This window comes from Schistocerca gregaria, chromosome 5 (genome assembly GCF_023897955.1).
Source record: "Schistocerca gregaria isolate iqSchGreg1 chromosome 5, iqSchGreg1.2, whole genome shotgun sequence".
Classification (NCBI taxonomy): domain Eukaryota; kingdom Metazoa; phylum Arthropoda; class Insecta; order Orthoptera; family Acrididae; genus Schistocerca; species Schistocerca gregaria.
This window is the reverse complement of record NC_064924.1, coordinates 213,856,582-213,883,916: the sequence shown is the minus strand read 5'-3', so window position 1 is coordinate 213,883,916 and position 27,335 is coordinate 213,856,582. Positions and strand designations below refer to the sequence as shown.

General features: G+C 39.7%; 1 protein-coding gene across 1 annotated transcript in view; it reads right to left on the bottom strand.

Annotated features, from left to right (window-relative positions):
- Positions 1-27,335, bottom strand: part of LOC126273290 (mutS protein homolog 5-like) — a 260,615-nt gene that overhangs the window by 200,699 nt on the left and 32,581 nt on the right. Inside the window, exons 8-10 of the mRNA XM_049976835.1 lie at positions 14,479-14,541; positions 5,555-5,626; positions 5,346-5,475 (exon numbers count right to left, since the gene is read on the bottom strand). Of these exons, the coding sequence (XP_049832792.1) occupies positions 5,346-5,475; positions 5,555-5,626; positions 14,479-14,541 (265 nt within the window). The remainder of the gene's footprint in view (positions 1-5,345; positions 5,476-5,554; positions 5,627-14,478; positions 14,542-27,335) is intronic.

Below are 27,335 nucleotides of genomic sequence, written 5' to 3'. Positions count from 1 at the left end.
TCATTTACAATTACATCACTTAGTTCTTGGTTTTTGGATGTTATTACTATACTTGTATCATCAGCAAAAAGAACTAACTTTGCATCTTCATGACACGTTCCACATCATTACGAAGTGTCGTATTCATGATCTATGGAACAAGTATTAATCTAATCTAATCTGTGGAATGGTAAGTCATTAATGTATATCAAGAACAGTAAAGGACCTATGACCGAACCCTGTGGGACCCCGTGCTTGATAGGACCCCAGTTTGAGGAATCAGCTGTTGTTTTAACATTACATGAACCACTTATTTCAACTTTCTGCATTCTTCCAGTTAAGTATGAATTAAACCATTTGTGCACTGCCCCACTCAAACCATAATGATTTAGCTTATCTAAAAGAATTCCATGATTTACACAATCAAAGGCCTTTGAGAGATCACAAAAAATACCAATGGGTGATGTCCGGTTATTCAGAGCATTTAATATTTGATCAGTGAAAGCATATATAGCATTTTCTGTTGCCATGCAGCATACTGAAAATAAGTACATATTCTGATATTTGTAAACTCGCCCATAAAAACCTGTACTCGTTACTTCCTATTGACCTAGAATCATAAAATTTGGCAAGAACATAGGTTCCACAGTAAAACTAAATACAAAAATCCATAAATTGTTAATTTGTAATCGAATCACATTTTTTAAAATTTTTTTATTATTTATTTATTTTTTTACTGTCTATCTGTCCAGTCTCACCTATTAAAATCCCTTTTCTCAGGAACAGCTGTAGGTACCAAATTGAAATCATGTCAGATACTAAGGTCTACGGTCCCTTGGTGGCGAAAAAAATTTAAACTTCTAAATCAATGCACTGAAAATATTCTGACTTCTGCAAAGACCCCTTTCTCTCAAGAACAGGTATAGGTATCACGCTTAAATTCATGTCATGTACTAAAGTCTATAGACCCCTGGCAATGTAAATAATTTAAAGCTTCTCAGTCAATGCAATCAAAAGATGACGCCATATACATATTTTGATATGTGTAAACTCAGTCATCAAAACTTACAGATGAACTATCTATACACACATCAAGGCAGGTTGTTTAGTGGTAAAGCGTATGTGTGGAAATAATGTAGTCTTCACTTTCAAAAATGTGATGAGTTGCCAGAAAAAATACATGGTTTGAATTCCACGGTAAACTTTAGATTGGTTTCTCCAGGTAGATAATTGTGGTTGGTTATGGATATGCAACACACCAAAGTGGCATCCAATGAAAAGACTTGCACCAGGCCAATGAGCCTCATGAAATTATTATTATTATCATCGAAATACATAATTAAGGATGTACTGAGCCCTCAGAGCACGTGTCCTACTTGCACTCATCCAGTTTTTTACTTTTCTTTACACAAATTTCCCCAATGCACATAAGAAAATCTTCCTTTTTTCCATGGTTTGTTTGCATTCATTTTTTTAAACTTCCAATATGCACAAGTCATTTATCATAGCTTGTTGCACAAATAGCACATTTAAGGTTCTGTTGTTAAATAATATTTCACCAATAATTGACTATGAAAAATGTGAGAGGTGTTATAGGTTAGTAAGTTATTAGATTTGTTGTGAGTTGTGGTATAAGTGGTTTCATGTGGGGGTGGGGACTGCCGTCGAAAGTCAAATAAGCCCTCTCCTGGCTATGCATCATATGTCCTAGGAAAATATTAATAGAGGAACAGAAAAAAAGATCTGTGCCCTTCAGACACACCAAGAGGATGCAGAGCGCATGTGTACTATATAGGATTGGAAGGAAGGGTACTGGCAGCAGGTAAGAAGGTGGGGGAAAAAAGAGATTGCCCCCTGAGGGTTTTATTTTACACACACATGCACAAAAGATTCATCAGTTGTAAGGTCTGAGGTTAACAACTCATGACACCAATGTGTACTTTGTTGAATTTTTTCAATACTATGGTCAGGCATTTATCAGCAATGCTGTGTAGACTGTTAAAGTGAAGCTGAAAGTGGCACTGCTGATGGCTGACTTCACACACGCTGTTCTGGTACCAATTGGGGCAATCAAGAGTTGGTGTTTCAATATACACACTCAGGCAAGATCAGAAATGTGACACACAAATTCTGGGAAATATAGGTGATTAGAAGAAGTGTCAGCAAAATAAAAGGACAGAAAAATAATTAGTGAAAATATACAAGGAAGTCAAATGCAAGATACCACTTTATGGTTGTAGTAATACATGAGTCCGGAAACACAATGATACCAGTGTAGAGTGAAACATTAAAGTCTCTGCTATTTTGTCAAATACAAGGACTGTCATTTATTAATTCTGAGATGAGTTCAGAAAACTGTGAAGGCACAAAAAGGAAATAAAAGCAAAGAGTTTTTTTAAATTTTTTTTTAAAGGAGTGACAAAGACTGATTTTATATTAAAAGAAATACTGTGCTGTTTCAAGAAAATGATGAAAAAAATGAAACAAAAAGTCTGTATAATGTCTAAAATAAATAATTCTGATGGTAAACTTAAATTTATATGGGGAATAGAGAAAAGAGAAACTGATAACTGCTGTGACGCATGCAAGAACTTTGAAAAGGCCGTGTGTGAAGCAGTACTATGTCTTCTGCAAGTGGTGTGTCAGGTGTGTGTGTGTGTGTGTGTGTGTGTGTGTGTGTGTGTGTGTGTGTGTGTGTGTGTGTGTGTGTGTGTGTGTGTGAGGGAGAGAGGGAGGGGGAGAGGGAGAGAGAGGAAGAGAGAGAGAGAGAGAGAGAGAGAGAGAGAGAGAGAGAGAGAGAGATCACTGTTAGGGCCTGGTTTGGCCCCAGGCTATTTAAGGTTAGCCGAGCTACATTTGGCCTCAGTTCTCTGTGTGCATTGCTACAGCTCTTTGTGTATGTAATTGGTTCCTGCTGAATGTTGCTTAAATACCATGTTCCTGTGTTCAAGTTGTCAATGAAGTTGCGCTCAGTCTACTGGTCATGTTGCAGTTCCCCTAATTACAACAGCACTCAATTAAGGAAAGTGCAGACTTTGTTACTACAGAAAACAGTCAAATAATATTCAGACAGTCACTGCTGAAAGTAACTCAATAGACTGGTGCAGTTCATTCAAGGGAAAACTGAATAGAATACATGCCAACAGCAAAGAGAGTGTCACACAACTCATAATTACTCCATGCTTTGTCAGTGCAATCAAGAATATAATTAACTTACCCAACAGCAAAATCTCTCAAGGAGTTGACAATACCTCAAGTAAGTTACTGAAATCCTGTTCCTCACATATAACCAATTCATTCAGTCACATACACATCATTAACACTGAGAATACTTCCAGACAAACAAGGAAGATAGTATAACAAATATTCATGATTACCAACAACTCTGACTGCTTGCCCCCTTTCCAAGGATAATGGAAATGATTATGTACACAAGACTAATTCTGGTGACTAAAGAAAAGATACATATGTAGTAGTATGGTATTCTGCCTTATGCCAGATCTTGTCTTCCTCTTTAGTCTGTCCGTAGCCAGTCTTTTCATTTCTGTATATTTGTCTCCTTTCTTTTTCCTCTACCCCCTTTCCCCTCCACCATTCTTTCTATTCCTTCATTCAGTAAACAGTTCCTCCTCAAGCAATGTCCAATCCGGTTCTGTTTTCTTTTTCTGATGACTTTCAGCATGTTTCTTTCTTCTCCAGTTCTTCTTAATACTTCTTCATTCCTTACTCGGTCTTCCCATTTAATGTTTTCCATTGTTCTCCATATACACATCTCTAGTGACTCCAATCTTCTTTCATGTTCCTTCCTCAATGTCCAGGTCTCCACACCATACAGTGTAATGCTCCAGATGTAACATTGCCGGGATGGTTCCTTTGAAAGGGCACGGCCGATTTCCTTCCCCATCCTTCCCTAACCCGAGCTTGCGCTCCGTCTCTAATGACCTCGTTGTCGACGGGACGTTAAACACCACTAACCTAACCCTAACCAGATGTAACACTTGGCAAGTCTTTTCCTCAGATCTTTGTTTAGTGGTCCACCAAGTAATTTCTGTTTCCTCTTGAATCCTTCTTTTGCCATTGCAATTCTTTTCCTAATTTCTGTTGAGCAATACGTATAATTTATTATTACACTTCCCAAGTAATTGAAGTTATTCACTTGCTCTATTTCCTCTCCCCCTACTTTCATATGGCATTTTCTCCCCTTTCCTCCAATTATAATGCTTTTTCATTCCATATTTTCTACTTCTGTGTTTAGATCATATAACATTTGTTCCATCTCTTGCACTCTCTGCCATCACAATCATGTTGTCTGCAAACCTTATATACTCCACGCTTCGACCCCCAACAAAAACTCCTCTCCTTCCATCAAAACTTTCATTAATAATTTCCTTCAGATATGTATTGAACAGTGTTGGTGATAAACAACAACCTTGTCTTACACCTCTTCCCAGATCAATTTCTTCACTCATCACACCTCCTATTCTTACTCTTGCTCTCTGGTTCAAATATAAATTTATAATTGGCTGACTACCCCTCCAGTCAACTCCATGTTTCCTTAGGATTTCAATCAGTTTGTCCCATCTGACACAGTCAGAAGTCTTCTCAAGATCAATGAACACAACATACACCTTACTTTTCTTCTTCATGTACCTCTCCCCTATCACTTTCAGTAGCCCAATGGCATTTCTAGTTCCCACTCCTCACCTGAAACCAAACTGTTCATCTCCTATTACACAATTCAGCTTTCCATACAGCCTTCTGTTGGGCATTCTCAGCAAGGCTCACTGTTCTATGTTCCTCACACTTTTGCTTTGCTTTTCTTTTAATTTCTATAGAAATGATAAAAAAAATGATAAAAACGATAAAATGATAATATTAAAAAATGAAGAAGAAAACACCGAAATCCACTTGAAATTGGTTTACAAAGTCTGTATACAGTACAAACAGATGTAGTAGGCCTGTCAGTAATCAAAAAATCACCAGCTCAAAATATATACCCAGGGGAAAAATTAGAAACGAAAAAATATGTTTAAAAATGACACAGACAGGGTACACTGGTGCCATAAAAGATTAACAACAGAGGTAAAAGAATAACTTAAAATACAAAAATGAATAAAAGAGAAGCAATGAGACAAAAGTCAAAAAATGAGGCACCACAAGCAACAATGACAATGGTAAACATTATACACTGTATTTTGCAGGTCATTCATAATTATATTTCTTAAATACTGGCCAAGCATTTGTATTGCAAGAATACCTGTCAGAACTAAAACCTGAGTTTATATTGTAAACAAAGATAAAAAACTAGAAACAGTAAGACAACACACAAAATGTTAGAAATTTGAAGTAGGTGTAATTCTACTTACTTCTGTCAAGTTCTTCATCAATACCAAGCTGCACTACAAATCTATTTTGCTTCTCTGATTCTGGAAAGTCAATTATGCTACCAATCATGTGTCCCGCTTCATACAGATCATCTGTAATGCAATCTGCAAACTTTTAAATAAAAATATCATCAGTCTTCTTGCTCACATATTATCACCAAAATTAAAGTCAAAAGTAAGCCATTAAGTACCTTTCTAAACAAATCAGTCTTCTCTTTATGCAGTGAACACAATTCTCCTAGTGTTGTAGAGTAGAGGATGGTCTGAAAAAGTTGGAAACATGATTTTTACGTTTTTGGGATGTAACTTGATAACACAAAATGGGCAGATATAAATCCACAGATAATGCTTTCGACACAAGCATGTTTTCAGTTCCATCTCTACTGTAGTACAAACATTTATTACTCTCCCAAAATGATTCACTGCCATTAATTATCTTTATAAGGAAAATGATAGCATATAGATCCAGAACAGGTCTGATAAGACGAGAGGAATCATTCAGGAATGGTGGCAGAGCAGCAATCACATGTGATCTTCTGCAACCCCATAACAAACATGATGGAACCATCAGACATTCTGCATACAGGAATCTTACTTATTATTCAGATAAAGTGGTCATGTCAGTATCATATTCATTATTATTTAAAATTAAAAATATCTACATCTACACACATACTCTGTGCAATCCACCATACGGTGCATGGCGGAGGGTACCTCATACCACAACTACCATCCTCTCTCCCTGTTCCACTCTCAAACAGAACGAGGGAAAAATGACTGCCTATATGCCTCTGTACGAGCCCTAATCTCTCTTATCTTATCTTTGTGGTTTTTACGCTAAATATAAATTGGCGGCAGTAAAATTGTACTGCAGTCAGCCTCAAATGCTGGTTCTCTAAATTTCCTCAGTAGCGATTCATGAAAAGAATGTCTCCTTTCCTCCAGACACTCCCACCCGAGTTCCTGAAGCATTTCCGTAACACTCATTTGATGGTCAAACCTACCAGTAACAAATCTAGCAGCACGCCTCTGAACTGCTTCTATGTCCTCATTCAATCCGACCTGATATGGATCCCAAACGCTCGGGCAGTACTCAGGAATAGGTCGTATTAGTGTTTTATAAGCAGTCTCCTTTACAGATGACCCATATCTTCCTAAAATTCTACCAATTAACCGAAGACGACTATCTACCTTCCCCACAACTGCCATTACATGCTTCTCCCACTTCATATCGCTCTGTAATGTTACTCCCAAATACTTAATTGACGTGACTGTGTCAAGAGCTACACTACTAATGGAGTATCCAAACATTACGGGATTCTTTTTCCTATTCATCTGCATTAATTTACATTTATCTCTATTTAGAGTTAGCTGCCATTCTTTACACCAATCACAAATCCTGTCCATGTCATCTTGTATCCTCCTACAGTCACTCGACAGCGACACCTTCCCGTACACCACAGCATCATCAGCAAACAGCCGCACACTGCTATCCACCCTATCCAAAAGATCATTTATGTAGATAGAAAACAACAGCGGACCTACCACACTTCCCTGGGGCACTCCAGATGATACCCTCACCTCTGATAAAAACTCACCATTGAGGACAACATACTGGGTTCTATTACTTAAGAAGTCTTTGAGCCAGTCACATATTTGGGAACCAATCCCAAATGCTCGTACCTTAGTTAGGAGTCTGCAGTGGGGCACTGAGTCAAACGCTTTCCAGAAGCCAAAATTAGCACGAGGAGGGCAATGAGAGAACAGTTCAATGAATTTAGAAGTAAAATGATGCCCACTGATCCAATAGAAAAATGTACAAGGTTTGATCTTACGTAATACCCACACTTAGTGATTACACAGAAAGACCAAAATACCGAATTCAGTCTTCTGAGAGGAAGGAAAGACTAGAGAATACTGTCTCATCATCATTTTCCAAAACTGTTTCCTTGATAGAGATGCTACCATATTGCTTTTTGTCAGTCAATGGACAAGTACCAAAAAGAAAGATGTATGACTAAGTGATTACAGAACAGAAAATCAACTTAAGCCATTGAACAGGGGAAATTCTGCTAGTGCTGGGAGGGCAGCTGTACAATTCTATACAGATTATGAGAATGAAGATACAGTTTACCATCAGTCAATAGAGCAACAAAGGGCTCCAAAGCAATTTACTTAAGGCACAAGAGATCTCGTTTTCAAGAGGAGTATTTGGACAGATGGGCATAAGTATAAGCATATATTGCTGTCAACAATCTCTTCAAAAATTATGGGGTGTGTTTTACATTTGCATATTACAACCTTTTTGAGGATCAAATATCTTTTCTTATGGGATAAAAATGAATTCCGCAAATAGCTTTGTGAAACTCAGGTCGCTCTTTTCGCTCATGAGATTACGAGCCCACTGGGCTATTACTTGAACAAGCGATCCAACTGCACGCTCATTGAGGTCCTGTCGACAGCAATATGAGCAACTGGGTAAGCACAGAACCTACAATAGTGATGACTCGACCTTATCTAATGGTAAATAGTGTACTGGTGACTTTTGTCCCAAACAACAATTAAGCATTGGTCCAACTTGGTATAATAGTTAGTGAAATATTTATATAAACAGAGGTTTTATATCACCTTTAAAATCAGACTGACTAATAAAGGTGTGAAATGAAGTACTGTATCCCAAACAACAACGACATAGCCTAATGTTTGGACTTACTAAAAATATTTAACAGAGAACAGCAAAGCAAGCACAGTGGCGAGCAAAAGTTCTGAACGATAACTGACCCCACAGTTTGTAGCACACATATCACAGTTTGAATAATTTTGTAATGTTCACAAAAGTTCCACTAAAACTCACTAAAACATACATTAACTCAGACACCACTATAAGTTTTACTACTCACTAGAATATTAGTACAATGCCCTGATAATGTCACCTAGAACAGTGCTAAGTGCATAATAAAACTATCCAGAGCTCGAGGACTGCCCAATCTTACACTGATAAAAGACCACGTAAACCCTCTGCTTGCGTCCTTCAGAGCTTCGTCACATGACCAACCACTCATGTCAAGACCGATACCGGGCCACCTTATCAAAACAACACACTTTACACTGATCTGTATCCATTATAAATATGTTTTTAATAACCACATTCATAATTCAATGTATATTTACATCTTATCCCAAAACTAAATATCAATGTTTTATCCTTTTGATTTATTATTTTTGTGTTTGCTTTGAGGGGAAGGCATAGAACCTAGTCAATTTCATGTCAATATTCTACCAGATGGTGCTGAACTATACGATTCAAATTACATTTCTTAATTCATAAAAACTTAACAAATTCATTTAACATGAAGTACATTTCTTAATTCATACAAACTTAACAAATTCATTTAACATGAAGTATTACATTTTAGTCACTACTCCAACATCAACTTGCTGGAGCTAACTGATAATGTGCATGTGTGGAATTCTTTGTTTGACACTGCGGAACTAAATACTATAAATACTTTGTTTAATAATTTAGTTTGAAACATATTGCACAATCAAGCTTTCTCATGTATCTGTTATCATGAACTATCCATCAGTGTACTGTACATATTAATAACTTGTCTGCAAATGGTTATTAATTTGTTATAAATACATGAACATTTAAACTTTAATAACCTAAACAAGACGTTGCACAAATGTGGTGACAATTTTACTGAGTTCTAGGGCTTCCACTAATTTCAAATATGTCCTTATATTCTCTGTAATTCAACTGTAGCCGTTTTTGAATATTTTAGTGAATATTCAATGCTTTCAATGTAGTATTTTCAGTTGCCAGGCCATCTTGGCATTTGCCCTCTCTTCAACAGGTGTGTTAGCTCTGTGCTTTTCCCAACGGTGTTCTGTCCGCATACCAGTCAGTCCTCAGCTGCCTCGCTCATGCTGCTGTACTGTCCAACCTTTGTGGCTCACCTTGCATGGCAATATAGAGCAACCAGCTGATCACACTGCTCCACTGTAGATATTGTAAAGCAGATTGAACAAGCCACTCCAGAAGGCAGCAATGCCAAAATAGATGATTTCCTTGAAATTTTTAAGACTTTTGATAGGAGTTTCACACTGTTGCCTAGTGAATAAAATTCAAGCTTATGAAATACTCAAACATCTTTGTGATTGTACTGAAGGCTCCCTAAGAGGCAGAACTCGATATGTTGCTTTGAACCAGGAGAACTCATCAGATGGGGAAGTAACTACATGCATACCCCAAAAAAGAATGCTACAGAGCTGTTGCTGTTCACAACTTTTTCCCTTTTAGGGCCATTAGACACCACGTTAAGTAATTGAAACAAAACGGACAAATTCTTATCCAACATGCAGAGGATATGTTGAGTTGCACACAGGTACAACAAAAAGACTGCTACACATCTGAGCTTTCAATTGAAAAGGCCTTCTTCTAAAGTAGAAAATACACAAGCACTCACATAAGCACAACTTACAAACAAATGACCATGTCTCTGCTCAGGCCTAAGTGGCCAGAGACACGTCGTCATGTATATGTGAGGGATGAGGATTTTGTAATTGGGCATCCAAGCAGAACTTGTTTGTAGAAAATTTATCATACTGCTGGAAACAAAGTTGGACTATCTAATTCCAAGTTATGGATCATCCACTATGGAGGACACAGTGAGTTAAAGGTATAATTTTTATAGTTTTCAGAATTTTTTATTGTATTCTTTCAATCTCTAACTCACTAGGAATCTGTTTTTAAAGAAACATCTAAAATAGTTAAAAAAATTTATTACAAAAAGCTATACATATATGAAATGATGTTGGTGAGACTGATTTTCATGCAATGTTTATTGTATGGAATTGTAGAAAACAGTTGTGTCCCACTGCTATACAAAGGAGCTGGTATTTGGCACAGTGCATGTGCATTTTAGCTTCACAACAGTATTTTTGTGCCTAGATGCAAATTTCTGCTGATCAAAGCATGGTAAATGGTCCACAGAATTATATCTGATATCCTCTACTAGTTTCAGTCCATTTCTACTCTATGTAGGCACATATACTGGGCATCTTCATTTGAAAGTCTGCTTCTCCTCTTTATACGATTCTGCAATATATTGAAGAAAACTGTGTAAGTCGAAAGTTTTCCTTCCACAAAGACATTTTACCTCATGTACCTACTCCAGCCATGAGTTGGTTATGGTTACAGCTTTTTCAATGAACTGACAGGTGAATGTTGTTCAGTTTCACATCAGGTCTTGGAATGTCACTGTACAATTTACTCTCCTTATCACAATGTTTACAGATATCCCTGGTTCCAAGGTCTTTGAAGTTCGAGTCTAAACTCACAGACCAGGTATCAAACCATTTGTGTATTTTACATGTAAAAGAGGGATAACTTTAAACCACTATATCTTGGAAATAGATGAAGATATCAAGAAAACTGCCAAGATTGTTGGAGATAGATGAAGATATCAAGAAAACTGCCAAGATTGTTTGAGATCAGGATCTTAGAAATATATTGTAAAAATTTCAGTCATTTGCTGAGCCATCTTGGAATCTCTGGCTCGATTTTACTCACAAAACAGTCCTGAACTAAATAATGCCTCCATAAGCCCCTTAAGACACATTATAGACCACATATAATGCAAAAAGAGCAAACTGTGCCTTAGCTGGAGGAAGTGTAATATTTAAATTGTCACACTGTGCTGTAGGGTAGTTACAGTAAGATGATCTTCCTGTTAGGTATACAAATGCTCCCTAGCCCAAGGGCTATCCAAAACACTTGTTCCTACCTTTCTATCACCAAAAGAACCTGAGGTATGAGTCCCAGAAGAATCCCATTTTTATGCAAGGCATTTTGGAACATATTAAGTACCTCATGCTGCCACATGCATACAAACTGCATGTACGCATGCGTACTGATGAGTCAATGTTCTCTCACGATGTATGGCTCTGTACTGTTAGGAAAGACGAAACTTATGCTTTCATTTAACTCGCATTCTATTCTGTGTCTTTCAGCTTGTGGCAATTAGACTGAGAGTTCATTCCTCAGAGGTTTCTTCCTTTCCTTTATCAAGGTGACAACGTGACTGCAAGAGACCAGAAAAATATTTTTCAGTGTCTGGCTGCATATTTAAAGACGATCACGATGCATTGACTCAATACAGTTGACTGACATTTGTCTTCTAGAGGTTTTAAATTTAAGGTCAAGTAGTGTATTACCCCAAAAAGAAATGTCATAGCTTTCCCAATGTAAAACTTCCACATGGGAAAAATATATTAAAAATAAAGATTCCAAGACTTACCAAGCGGGAAAGCGCCGGCAGACAGGCACATGAACAAAACACACAAACACACACACAGAATTACGAGCTTTCGCAACTGGCAGTTGCTTCGTCAGGAAGGAAGGAAGGAGAGGGAAAAATGAAAGGGTGTGGGTTTTAAGGGAGAGGGTAAGGAGTCATTCCAATCCCGGGAGCGGAAAGACTTCCCTTAGGGGAAAAAAAGGACAGGTGTACACTCGCACACACACACACATATCCATCCGCACATACGCACATACACACATTCCTTCCTGACGAAGCAACTGCCAGTTGCGAAAGCTCGTAATTCTGTGTGTGTGTTTGTGTGTTTTGTTCATGTGCCTGTCTGCCGGCGCTTTCCCGCTTGGTAAGTCTTGGAATCTTTATTTTTAATATATATATATATATATATATATATATATATATATATATATATATATATATATATACTACTGTTGAGAGATGATGGCAATAAAAAGTATGAAGGTTACTTTTGATCAACCTTTTCCTTTTAACATGGACTGTGCCAATAATGTTGTATTTAGAGTATTGCAAAAATTAAACTATTTCTTTTAATAAATTACTATTTTACCGTGCCACTGGCACTAGTCCTTATTATGTTTTCTACAAAAAAAAAAAAAAAAAAAACTATTTCCAATGTTTTTGTGTTACATTCCTTCTTACATCAGTAGCTTGGTTGTACTATTGCTTTTGGAACAACATTGACACAAATTTTTAACTGCCTATATATCACTCTCTGACTGCAAGAACAAAGGCACATCAACTGAGCTGCAGTTAAAGTTTATGTGAATTCAAAGCACTTTTGTACAATATACTGCGTGATTCAGGGGGAAAGTCACTTGAGTTGTAAAGAGATTCTACATGCGAAAATAAACTCAAAGTCCTATGGAGCTGGTTGAAGACCACACAAACCCATGAATGATTATGAAAACAAGTGTGAATATTACTTACTGAAATGCTGTGTAGGTGATGTGGGGGAGAGACTAATCTTGGGCGAGATTTCTCATCAATCCTATGGGAGGTGTTCGAAAAGTTCCCCATCTATCTCAATGCACTTGTCAATGCACTGTAGAGGGTGTTGTGTTGCACATCGAACATCATCTCGGTGGGCTTCAGTCAGGACAACAGTGTCGGTGATGTGAGCAACAAGTTCTTCACGTGTATTCACCTTCGTAGTGTACACATCCCCCTTTAAACAGCCACATAAACAGAAGTCTTATAGGGTTAGGTCTGGTGATCTGGCATGCCAGTTAATGGGTCTATCACAGTCAATCCACCACTGAGGAAATGTTTTATTCTGATACTGGAATACTCGTAAGGTACAGTGAATCGGTGATCATCATGTTGCAGGTACATTTGCCGTTGCTATAATGTAGAATCTTCTGTGCTGGTAGGTCTTCTATCATGAAATGAGCATATGCTATGGCTAACATGCAATTTGGCAGGAACATGACCCTATCACCAGGTTATCAAACATACCACAGCAGATGTTCACAGAGAATCTAACTTGGATTCTTGTTTCCCTAGTGTCATATGGATTCTGCGTAGCCCGTGTGTGAGAATTGTGGGTGTTAATGGTACCACTGCATGTAAATGTAGCCTCATCTATAAATAAAGTGTACTGCATGATGTTTCTGGGTACAGTTAACCATTGACAAAATTGCTGCCTTTTTATTGAGTTACGTGGATACAGATGTTGCTCAGGCTGCACATGAAAGGGTACAAGCCATCAGAATGTAACATACGCCACACTGACGTTTGTGGAATATCCAGCTGATGGCTAATACACAGTGTACTGCTGGTAGGATTCCACTGTACCACTGCAATAACGTCTTCCCTTTTCTCAACTGACTGGACTGCCTTACATTCTTATGTTAAGTGTACAGCATGTATTGTTACAGATTCACATAATGTTTGAGAAATCCTAGGAAACACCCTGGCACAGGGAGTTAACCAATCAGGGAAATGTGTCTGGTATTGTCACAGCTGCCTAGGCACTATCATTACGGTACCCATACACAAACAACATGTCTGCATATTCTGCATGGGTGAACTTATGCGGAATGTTGGTATTCACAGACAGAATGGAGTTGCTCAATTAAACAACACTCAAGCCTGGCACACACATGGCCTCATGACTGCTCACTGATCCAAACCATGATCGCACACTGAGTACGCCTGCAGCTGTTGTCTCAGTGTGACATCACAGTGCTGTGTGCCATCTACTGAAGAACCCCAACACCTCTGCTGGGATGGATCTGTCATCTGTGCCACCATTATTCTGTCCGCTCCAGCACCTACACAGCGTTTCAGTAAGTAATATTCACAGTTGTCCCCTTATTCATTCAAGAATGTGTGTAGCCTTCAACCCACCCTAGTTCCACTATGATCAACAATGTGACACATATTCAAAGAATGTTTTCAGTTATTTTCACATGTGGAATCATTCTCCCCGAATCACCCTGTATGTGGATTCATACTTCCTATTTGCCCTCTGAATGGCAATGTTTAATTAGCTGGGATGAAGCATTTTTGCAGAAACTGTGCCATTATTCATAACTGGCATTATAAACATGTTTAACCTTCAGAAATTTTGTGACAGGCGGGTAACAAAAAGCTTTTACTACAACAGACAGTGGCAGAATGAAATAAAAACATATTTGCCCACAACTTCAATTTCCAGCCAATCTGCTCACAATATGCTGAGTATACTTTTCATACATGAGAATCTGAACATTATAGAAAATAATTTTAATCGTAATTTCTTTCACTATTCTATGCAGAAAATTACTTACTTTGTGAAGGCATTTCCAGTCATTAACAGAAGCCCTTACTGAGGCAAGACGTGCTGTTGTTCTCTAGAATGAAAAACATCATTCAATAAGTCTTTTTGATAAAATAAAAAATGGAAGCATCAATAAATTGAATACTATTAATTGCTGTGAAAACAACTCAGTTCACTGAACGTTCAAGCAGATCACAAGTTTTCATAAACAAAAACTTTCTCATTTGCAGAGCTGTTTCCATAACTACACACAAAAGTTATAGAATTCAAGTTACAGAATTTAAGAATTTAAGTTATAGAATTTAACTCTCGTCACTTGTTTCTTCAAGTAGTGTTCTTACCATAAATGCTATGACCATATTTTTTTCTTTTTAAAGATACAGTTGAACAAAGAGCTTCAGTATAGTCAGTTGTGTCTCTGTCATAAATATGAATTGCAGTTTATGAAACAGATAGACTGCTATTCACCACAAAGATAAGGCACTTAGCGGCAGACAAGCACAATGAAAATACTGCAGTGAAACCCCTATTTTATGTTTTCGTGAGCTCCAGGTTTAAAACCACAAAATTGAAGAGAACGTAGAATTGAGGAAAATGCTAAAAAAACCCTACAATATGAGCAAAAACACATGTAATGGGAATGTATGGTTAAAAATCACAATCCTATCCAATACTTTGTGTAAAATCTGTCTAAATGAAGGAAATTAAATGTAGAATACAGTGTTTATATAATAATTTGTGGTAATGAATTTCATCAGTTCTTAAAAAAATCACAGATATGTAACAAGTAAAAACTGATCAAAAAATTGAAATTGGTATCTGGGTACATGGTAATCGAGCTGTTTTCTGACATGCTATGACTAAAAATTATATGTTAAAAACAACTGTTTCTCAGAGATCATCCTTTGTGTTTAGCCAGAAAAACGTAAAAACTGACGACCAATTCGAATTAAACCAAAACCATCACAGTATCTACGTGGTTAAACCATAAGCATTAATGCAAACATCTGCTTAATGACAAACTTTGTCATAATTGCTGTTATTGTTTAATGCCTTTCATTATGAGCCGCGCTTCATATGCTCATCAACGTTAAAGTGTTATTTTACGCTTGATGAGAGAAACAGAGATGTGCAAAAATGAGTTTACTTCTCTAATTAACGTAACTAGCTTATTAAAGTCAGCTCAGTGAATTTCTGCACACAGTGTAAAATGTAAGTTTGAAAGAAGGTTGAGGTGCTACAGTTTCACTTAATGACCTCTATCACTGCTGCCAATCTTTACTATCTACAGTGTGTGGTGCAAAGTACACTTGTGTCCAAAATTACAGCAACAAAAGGGAATTTTGCAAGTTTATGTTTATTTTGCCATGCAACTTACAGAACAGTAGACAAAAATGTTCTTCTTTTTATCCAACTTAACAGATTTGCACACATTTTCAACTAACAGTTTAAAGTGCCCACTATGGGGTATAACCACCTCTGGCAGCATCAGAGGCCTGACAACAACAGAGCATGCAATAATGCCCATACTTCCTGTGGAGCTGCTCGTTAGTCTTGGAGAGTGGGTGGTGGATGTTGATGTGGTGCAACCCATCTCCCTAGTGCATCCCATACATGCTCTATGGGATTCAAATTGGGAGAGCAAAAAGGCCACACCATTCATGCATTACTACCCATTTCCAAAACAACACCAACCACTCGTGCTCTATGAAGTCGAGCACAGCACCTCGCAACAACTGTATATGAAGTCCCAAGACCTCGTCACAGTACCTGACAGCAGTTAAACCTTTCTGATTCACCCATACAATTTCATGAATAGGTGTTCGAGTGGTCAACATAATCACTGCCCACAAGATTACCGATCCTCCTCGATATCGGTCTCTTTCCACAATGCTGGGATCTTGAAATCGTGTTCCACATTCCCTTCACATGCAAATCTGTCAAGAATTACTCTCCAGATCTACTCAGGACTCATCTGTGAAAAGAACGCTGGCTCAGTTTTCGACTGTACAGGTGGCATGTTGAAGTGTCAGAGGCACGCACACAACAGGTCTCCAGTAATAAAGGTCACTCCGTTAAAGCCTTCTATACACCGTTTGCCTCGATAAAACACATCCAGTGGATGCTGTGAGATGGGATGCCAGTTGCCTTGCCATGCAGTACTAAGGCCATACCATTGAGCTCTTACACCAAATAACAGTCATCTCCTTTTGATGTCATATGTGGTCGGCCCTGGCGTGGTCGTTGGGATACTGTTTCAAGTTCTATTAAAAACATCCAAGAAAAATCCAAGAAACAACAGAACGACTCACGTTAAGCCTGTTCTGCTTCCATTCTTCTTATGCCCCTTCACTGCAAAGAGTCTAGTAGACATCTTCTCTGTGCCATACTACACCATCTGTGACTGTGCACACAGTGATCGTGAATGTGGGACTACCCGACAAACATTACTCCATTTGACAGGTGCCCTGACGTCATCATTGGTGTGGTTTTCCATTGACCGAAATGCCATCTTCTGTGAAGAGCACAATTCTAAAGACATCTGTTGACAGTTTGTGTGATTATATCATGAATTAAATGCAGGACAGGGAAACAGTGGTTTGTTGCTCTATTTTTGGACACCAGTGTATATACACACATCAAAAAAAGTTTTGCATCACTTCAGTTCCAAAAGCTCCGGAACCTGTACAGAAATTGGAGTAGAGATCAACATAAACATCATCCCACCCTATTTTATTGCTCATGAAAACCGTTTGTATGTTGTACACCATACAGTGAGACCTTCAGAGTTGGTGGTATAGATTGCTAATACCCCGTAGCATGTCCTCTTGCATTGGTGCATTCCTGCAGTCGTCATGTCATACTATTCAGAAGTTCATCAAGGCACTGTTGATCCAGATTGTCCCACCCCTCAACGGCGATTTGGCGTATATCCCTCAGAGTGGTTGGTTGGTCACGTCATCCATAAACAGCCCTTCTTAATCTATCCCAAGCACATTCAATAGGATTCATGTCTGGGGAACATGCTGGCCACTCTAGTCGAGCAATGTCATTATCCTAAGGAAGTCATTCACAACATGTGCATGATATGGGTGCGAAATATCATACATGAAGACGAATGCCTCGCCAATATGCTTGCACTATCGGTTGGAAGATGGCATTCACGTATCATACAGCTGTTACAGCACCTTCCATGACCTCCAGCGGTGTACATCTGTCCCACATAATGCCACCCCAAAACAGCAGGGAACCTCCACCTTGCTGCACTCACTGGACAGTGCGTCTAAGACATTCAGCCTGGCCACGTTGCCTCCAAACACATCTACGACAATTGTCTGGTTGAAGGCATATGTGACACTCATCGGTGAAGAGAATGCGATGCCAATCCTGGCGTTTTCCTTACTTAGTACTTAATTTTAACGTATTCACAACATCTGAGACTATGAAGGTAAGATTTTTTCCTCGCCTGCCTGAATTGATATGGACTATGCCGAATACGTAAGTCTCTAAAATGCGCTATTGAAAAACCCTTGTTCTATTTTTCTGTGATATCTCTGTCATAGCAAGAAAAGTATATTTTCAGCACTTCACAAAATGCTTTCACCCCTACCTGCACTCCTGTTACTGAAGCCTCCACCCTCCATACATCCAGTAGGTGAGTGCATTTTACATGTGTTGGTGTAGTAGCTGCACTGATTGTTGGGTAACTTGACAAATCAGCAACCAATAAGAGTTCACTTGCCGGAAGTGGGCGACGTTTCCTCTATTATGACCAAGCATATTCATCAAGACTCAGTGTTTGAATTTAAAAGTTTGGTGATTGATATTATTTCTGAATACAGTACAATGGAAATACATGCAAAAAGATGAGACTAAGGAGGAGACTCAGTCATAAGTGGCATAAGGAAAGGTGGTGGCAGGAACCCTTCATCACGTATTGGCTTGGTCTGGAATACTTCACATAAAATATCTTGTTTTTTCATTACCACTGCGACCTAGCAGTAGTTGTATCATAATTGTGCAGTGAAGCTAAATGTTGCAAGTTGTAACGGCACCATCGATCGTGTATTATGCCAGCATTTCCTCTTTCACATCTCCCTTCTCCACAACGGCCTAAAATACTTCCTTAATTCCACCACAACCTGTGGTGTAAACTGTCTATCTTTTGAGCCATTTATAACTTGTTCTGTCACATCAAATGTCAACAGTAAGGAAATGAGACAAAGTGAAGCGAGACATCAAGTAAGAACTTAGAATTTACTAGGAAGAAATGTAAAATTGGGGAATTTTTAGCATTGATCTTATGGGTTTTTTACTGGGGCTACAAATTGATGGTGTACAATCACAAAAAACATAAGATTGGAGAATGTAAAACCAAAGTTCCACTGTACTTAACATTTAATCTTTCAGCTAGCTGTTATTCAGTTATCAGACTAAGTCTTTCATCACACCTAGCACCTGGATGTTAAAGCCCACAGACTACAGCAGCCTTGTGTGCATGTGTGTGTGAGCTATGCACGTGGCGAAGGACTTACTGCAATAGCTGAATAATATCTAGCTGTCTTTTTTTCAATGTGCCTGTCTACCACTCAACACCTTCCCTCTATGGTGAGCAGCAATCCACTCATATAATACAGTTAATACTCCACCCCGAATTTTCCGCAGTTTAAATTACAGTTTAAAGTACGTGACCCAGTATGAGTGACTATGGCAATCTTTGGTATTCCCAGAAGTCAGCGATATGAAGAACGCAACCATTTGCACATCACCAAGAGCACTACTAGTGTGAGACTCTAGATGTCACTGTGATTGTAGCTCCTGTCATGGACAACAGCGTTGGCTCTTCAATTTTCAGACAGTGCTGTGTTCACCATGAATGACATATATTCCTTCTTAACAATAACGCAATTTCTTGGAGGGAAAAATATATAAACTAAGGGAAATGCAACCACTCACCTATAGGGGACTAGTGTGCGCACAGAAACATTTAACAGAAAACAGTATTTACACATGCTTTTGAACTCTTGCTCTTTCTCTGATAAAAGTATACACATTCACATGCACAACCACAAAGATACCATGCACACTTCTGTGGTAAAGTGAGACTGATTATTGATTTCCAATTACTGGGAGAGGTTGCCTGGGCAGATGAAGTTGGCGAGATGGTAAAAAAGCAGGCACAAGTCAAGGAGGGGGTAGCAGGATAGTATGAGACACATCTTTTGCAAGGTGACTCAGTGGCTGCACAACAAGATGAAAGGAGTTTAGATGGTGCAGCATGTGAGAGACAGAACGAGGGGAGAGGAAATGAGACAAATATGGAGATGAAGAGGGAGACAGGGAGGGAAGACAGAAAAGAATGGAACAAGGTGAAGAGGGAGGAAGGAGAAGAGAGAAAGAGATGCGAGGGGGGGGGGGGGGAGGCAAAGAAAGAGACAGGGGAAAATGCCCACATAGATGGGGGGGGGGGGGGGGAGGCAAGAGTGGTGGGAGAAGGTGGTACATGATCTGGACAAGGAAGGAGTGTGGACAGAAGAGAGAAGGGAAAAGATAACATGAGACAATGGGGGAAACAGCTTGGCAATTGTATAGGCCAAGGGGATTGTGAGAGGGCAGGATACACTGGAGAGGGAACTTAAATTGGTGTGGTTCTGAAAAACTTGTGCTGGAGGTAGTACCCAAATGGCCCATGTAGTAAAGCAGCTGTTGAAGTCATTTGTGTTGGCAGTGCATACCATGTTCAACAAATGGGCAGTCAGGTTTGCAGTTTGCCACAATCTGGTGGTGGCCATTCATGTGAGTAGGCAATTAGTTCTTGCCATGCCCACATAGAATGCTGTACAGTGATTGCAGCATAACTGATATATAATATGGCTGGTCTCACACAGGGCTCTACCTCGCATTGGGCAAGAGATGCCTGTGACTGGACTGCAGCAGGAGGTGGTGGGTGGGTGTACAGACCAAGGCTTGGACCTTGGTTGACTACGAGGTAATGGTCTATAGAGTGTAGGATTGCAGCAAGTATGTGCAATGATATTCCATAGGTTGGGTGGCTGGGAGAACACTACTTTGGATGATGTGAGCAGGGTTAAGGGTAAGATATCCCTCATCTCAGGGCACGACAAGAGGTAATCAAAGGATGAGGTTGAGTTTTTCAAGGACAGGGTGGTACAGGTGATCAGGCAAGTGCAGGTCAGCAGCTGGTTAACAGGTTTACTGATGTCAGAGGAGGAGATGGCTTGGGAGATCAGTTAATAGATGAGCTAGATACGACATTGTCTGACAATAAAGGTGCTGGTAAGGTTATTAGCATATTTTGATGCCTGCTTTCCATAGCAGAAGTGGCATCCACAGATGGCAAGGTTGTAAGAAAGAGATTTTTTGAGATGGAATGAATGACACTATCAAAGTAGAGGTATTTTTGGTGGTTGGTAGGCCTGATATGAACAGACGTATTTATGGAGCCATCTGAGATATCAAGATCTACATCAAAGAAGGTAGCTCAATGCACTGAGAAGAACCACGTGAAGAGAATGTGGGCACAGAACAACTTCATGCGAGTACCTGTGGCAGTACCACAGATTTATTTATAGATTTGACCTATCAAAGTGAAATAGCTGCGGAAAAGTATGTTGATGGCTAGGAGGTTGAGGAAAGAGGTAGTGGGTTTGGTATCAGAAGGATGCTGGAAAAGGTAGTATTCCAAGGCTGCAAGGCCATAGCCAGCACTATGAGGGATGATGGTGTATAAGAAAGTCGCTCCCACAGTGACCAACAAGAAGTTAGGTGGTAAATGGACAGGAACTGTGGAAAAGGAGGTGAGCAGTGTCTTGAATGTAGGACGAGAAGTTATGAACAAATTTGTAGATGTTGGTCAACAAAGGCAGAGGTTCATTCTGTGGGAGCATCGTACCCAGCCAGAGTGTCAATACCAGTAGGGAGAACTGTGGGGCTGGGTTTGTGGGATTTGGGAAGTAGGTAAAAGGTAGGAGTGTGGGGTGTTGCTGGTGGGACAGGAGAGATGGATTCAGTTGTTATGAATCAAAGGCGTTCATGAACTGCTGGAGTTCTGTTGGACTTCTGAGGTAGCATCACCATGGTCGTAAGGATTGTATGCAAAGGTGTTAGAAAGTTGGCACAGACTGTAAACTGGATGGCCACTATGGTTCATAATGCTATGATTCATTACATATTCTCCACTACTGGCTCACACTGCCCAACCTGACTGTTAGCCAATCACATGTTTATTTTATTACATAGTATGATGGCATGTGTTTATCTCTAACCACAATATACAATAGTGTGTTGTGCATGTCAAGTTGTGATCAAAGATATCAATTTATAAGTGCACTTACTACTTCCTGACTCTTTAGAACATTTTCTGACTTTTGTTCTAACTTCCTACATACACAGTTCTCCTTACAACTGTTTATTTCTGTTAGAACACTTTGACCACAAGCTTTCACTTCCTTATTTTCAAGCTTTTTAACAATTTTTTCAGTCACTCCTTTTGCCTCTTGACCATCCAACGAAGAATTCTACCTCTGCCAATTCTGAAAACTATCCTCAGCTCTAGCAAAACCCCAAGCACATATCCTCTTTCTGAAATCTTGTATGGCAAATGATGTCCCACAATTAAAATTGGCATCTCAGATGATCACCTATCCTACCGCAAGGACCTTCACACTAACCAATTCCATCAGTTCCTCACTCTTACCAATATAGTCTTTCACAATCATTGAATCTGACCTCAAACCATACTTGAGAGCCTCTACTCCTTTCGCAAAATCCTTTTGCTCTGTGACCACAACTTCCTTAATGCTATCACTCCAACAGTTGGACAGCATTCCTAGCATCTACTGAAGAACGTGTTCCAGGTACTTCTGTCTTTATGCCGGCAAGGAGTTACCCATTGGTAAGACTGATCCAACCACTCCATCGACCCTCCATAGCTCACAGACCGTGCCTTGCTGACTTACTCTGCCTTCCATATCCTCAAATATTTCCGCCATCCTCCATAAAACGTACTCTCTATACTACTGTTGTCAACCTTTCTGCCAAAACTCTGAACCTGGCATAAGTATCAGTGCTTTCTAATGGCCTAACCTTTAATCCAAAGTTCAACCACACTGGACTTGTTAAGATCCTTCTTTCATGTACTCGTTCTCTGCACTGGAAACATTTCTTTATCACGCACCCTACTGACAATACCCAACCAAAACCCCGCATAGAATCCTGTTTAAAACAGTTCCAGTCTCCTTCTAACCATAATCCTCCTCCCCTTCCACCTAGTCATCCCCTAACATCTTCCAGGAATTTCTAACCAGGCCTTCCTTTCCTAAATCCCTCCTCAGCCACATCCAACATCACTTCTGTGGAACACACAGCTATCCACAGCCTGACAACTAATCCAGGCATTATTATCCTAACCCCAGACAAAGGCTCCACCACAGTAGCCACAAATCGTAGGGACTATAAGGCTGATGGTCTCCCACAACTTTTTGACATGTCTTCATACAGAGCCCACAACAAGGATCTCATCCCATAAGTCCAACAGCATCTCCAGCAACTACTTGAGGCCTTTGGCCATCCCATAACCTGAAATCTGAATCCATGTTCCTCCTCACACAACAACCCCTGCACTTACCTACTCCCCAAACTTCACAAAGCCAACCCAAATTGTCTCCCCATTGGTCATCCCACTGTGGCTTGGCATAATGCTCTTACAGAATGAAACTCTGCCTTTGTTGACCAACACTTGCAAATTATTCCCCTCATCACCAAATCTGTGATAAAGGAGGAAGGAATTGTCGAAATATATTGAAACCTTACCAGGGTCTTTATTGACAGAAAATATCCTATCCAGCTCATCTGCAAACTGATGTCCTGTGCCATGTCCTCCTCTGACACCAGTAAATCTACTAAACAGCCGCTGCCCAGAACTCCTCTGATCACCCAGTACCAACCTGGCCTTGAGAAGCACAACCACGTCCTTCACCAGTGCTTTGATTTTCACTTTCCATGCCCTGAGATCAAGGATATTCTACCCACATCATTCAAAGTAGTGGTCTGCCACCTACTCAACCTACAGAATATCCTTCTCCATCTACTCCACTCCTGCACACGATGGGAAGTTCCCGAGTAGTTAACTGAGGTTAAAGCCCTGTAACATACATCAATCCACCACTTCCTGATGTCCAGCCCTAGGCATTTCCTACTCAATAAAATGCAGGGCCATGTGTGAAAGCAACCACGTTATACATCAGCTATGCTGCAATTACTGGACAGCATTCTATGTGGGCATGAGAAGTAACCAACTGTCTACTCACATGAATGGCCACTGCCAAACTGTGGCAAACCACAAATTTGATTGTCCAGTTGTGGAATATGCTGTGCACCACAACACAAATAACTTCAACAGCCGCTTCTCTACACTGGCCATTTGGATGATCCCTTTCGGCAAGAGTTATCTGAATTATGCAAGTGAAACTGTCTCTCTTTATATCCTGTGCTGTCGCAATCCACTTTGCCTACATGTCCGCTAACCTGTTTCTCACTGCCTTACCTTACCTTTTCCCTTCTCTTTTCTTTCCACACCAATACTTCCCCATCAAGATCATGAACTGCCTTCTTCTACCACTTTTTCTCCCCCCCCCCTTACCTTGTGCCCCTCCTCCCCCCTCTCTCTCTATGAATCCTGTCTCCTTCTCCATCTCCCCCTTCTTCTATTTTTTCAAACCTGCCCCCCTTCCCCTCCCCCAAATGCCACTCACTATCTCTTACAGGCTGTACCCTCTGAACTCCTTTCATCTTGTGCAGCCACTAAGTCATCTAGCGAAAGATGCCTCACATTATCCCATTAACCCCTCTCCTTGCCTCATACATCCTTCTGTACCCCATCCTCACTGCCAGCTCCCCAGGCAACTGCTCTCAATAATCGATAATCAATAATGAGTCTTGCTGCGACCACACTGGTACCTTATTTTATGTGTCTAAACCTTCTCACTACACAAGTTATCAGATCATTACTAAGAATTTGCTGTCTCTTGGACAGTTCTTTGACTGGTGCTGGAACTTGTGCTTTGGAGTGATTTTGCTAGGAATACCCGTACACCACACTTCTCTTCATCCTTCAATGACAGTGCTACTCCAGGCTTATCACCGTTTGTGTTTGCTCCTTCAGAGCTTTTGCACTCCAACAGTAATATACCAGTGTTAGCGTGTCACAAAACCAATACACACATATGTAAGGATATCACTTTGCATAATGACACTTCCTTTCATCTATTATTGTGAGTTTCCATATCATTATTGGCAGGTGTTTTTAAAAAATTAAATGGGTGTGTCTTCACACTGTTGCAATAATGGAGAAATATGAGGTTAACTGTTTACAATGTTCCAAATAGCTACTATCAACACTCATCATTTGAAGAAAAGTCTGGGTCACTTCTGAACTAAATGAAAATATTAGGTCCATGTGTGGCAAACTGAGTAAATGTCCATACAGAGGATGTGCAGTACTGCATTACAAGGACTTTTCTCATGGATGACAGAAAGTAAAAAGTTGATCTCTAAAATATCTTCTCATCGCATTAACCCTCTAGACTGGATCTCTGTTTACATAAGCCCTACCGTTTTTCTATATAACAACTGTTAGCATTTGACTGCTTACATATCCCCCATCCCCCTCACCAGCTCCCAAATACATTCATGATCCTCAGTGTAATTCTCATTTTCTCCTTTCTATTTCTTAATTGTCTTATTCTCTACAGTTTCGCTTTCCCTCTTGCCCTTGTGATACAACTCACTCTGTACTCTGCAACACATGAGCAATGAAGCTGAAACTATGCTTACTAATATTCACATCTAATCTACTCTGTCCAATGTATTCAACCAGTGATTCTGAAATGTGTTTAAATCATGACAGATTTCAATAATAAATTCCTGTATTCTGCTACTACTGTATATGAGTTTGAGCGTGCTGAGTGTATTGACGCTGCATGGCTGTATTTAGATCAACCACCAACAGTATTAGCACAGGCCAGGCACTTGACACCGCCTGTAGGAAGTCTACACATGGCATGGTCTCTGCCATGTTTTCTACTGGTGACTCGAAGTTTGTAGCACTCACATCAGTTGTTCAGTGTACTGCTCCTGTATGATTCTTTTGTCTTGTTATGTGTGGAGTCATGAGAGGCTTATTTCCATTATTTTTCAGAGGTTTACAAATGAAACCATATTTGTGTTAGTTGGATCAGTTTCATGTATTACTTAGTTACTACATGATTGGTGGCAGGTTTGGAATGGTTTCCATGTGTGCAGTCTTTACGAGTGGTTTGATCAGATTTAGCCATTATGGATGCAATGCTACCAGCCCTGACTGAACAGCTTAATTTGGCAGTGACCATTTTGTTGGCTTCCATTAACAGTCAGGTACCATTCCACTGGTCTAGCCCCCACCTTTCCTCCATGCAATGATTCAGTTGAGGATTGGGAAGCCTCTGGAAAGAGATTCATAGATCATTTAATGGCCTTCAGTGTGACACACTCGAATTTGTGCAAAGCATTATTCCTCTCATGGATTCCACCTAAGGTGTAGCAATTACTGTGTCAGCCTGCCCCTTTACAAGAACCGGCAGCTCTTACTTTTGACCGCTTGTGCAGTTTATTGACTGACTGCCATCACAAACAAACACATGTCATACTGGCATGAGCTGAATTCTACCAATGCAACAAGAAACCAAACCATTCATAGAGGCTTGAGCAGCCGAACTTCATGGCCTTAGCTGTAAGTATCAGTTCGTTACTGATGCCCACAATGACTCTTATGCAGACTCTATAGTGTGTGACACAATTGTCTGTTTAGCTCTGGACAAGGAAGTGTGCCAGAAGGATTTACTCTGCGAAAAACCCCATTGACAGACGTTTTGAAAATAGAAATCTTTCGAAGTTCCTCGGGCACTGGGAGACCAAACTGAAGCATGGGGCGATGTAGCAGTAGTGTCACAAGATGTGCACACTCGACAACAGATAGCTGGGACAAGGAAGCTGCAGTGGCAATGGCAATCATGCAGGCCAAGCACTGACCACACCAAGCCCAAGCAGCCGTGACCACCAAAGCGCCAGTGGCAGTGTTCTCTGTTTTCATCTTGTCCTTTATGTTTTGTCCAGCAGAATGTTCAGTGTACCGTAAGTGCTGGGCTACTTGTCATGCTTGCCAGACAAGAGGCCACATCACCTGCATGTGTCGTTTGCCGAAGGTTGTTCAGGGTATGCAGTCAGGTGCGAGCGTGAGTTGCGTATGCATGAGTGTGTCTGGGTGTTTTTGCCATCTAATTCTGATGAAGACCTTACTGGCCAATTGCTATTATTTGTGACAGTCTTTTTGTTGTGCCTATCTGCAACTCAGCATCTCGATTACTACATAAATATTAATAATAATAACAACAAATCAACAGTTAAATTTTAATTTAGTTCACACTTTGTGTGTTTGAACTACTTTTGTATCTGTCTCCATCATTAAACAATGGGTACTTTCACAGATGCATATTTATGATGCAACACACTAACACTAAAGCAAGCCTTTTCAAATGAGAAGATAAAGATTTTCTTAAAAAATATACAATGTTTGTAATAAAATTTGGAGTTGGAGGTTCCTATTGGGAACTATTATCATCAGTTCACACTTTCTTATCAAATCAACTTGCAAAGAAAAAGTTCCAAATGTCATAAAAAGAGTCATCCTACTGACTGCCTTTCTGATAAGATATAACAATATCCATCAATATTCAATTCATTAATCTTGAAAGCTGTGCTCAGGTTGTCTCTCATTAAAATATTTGTAATGTTACATAAAGAAAATAACAT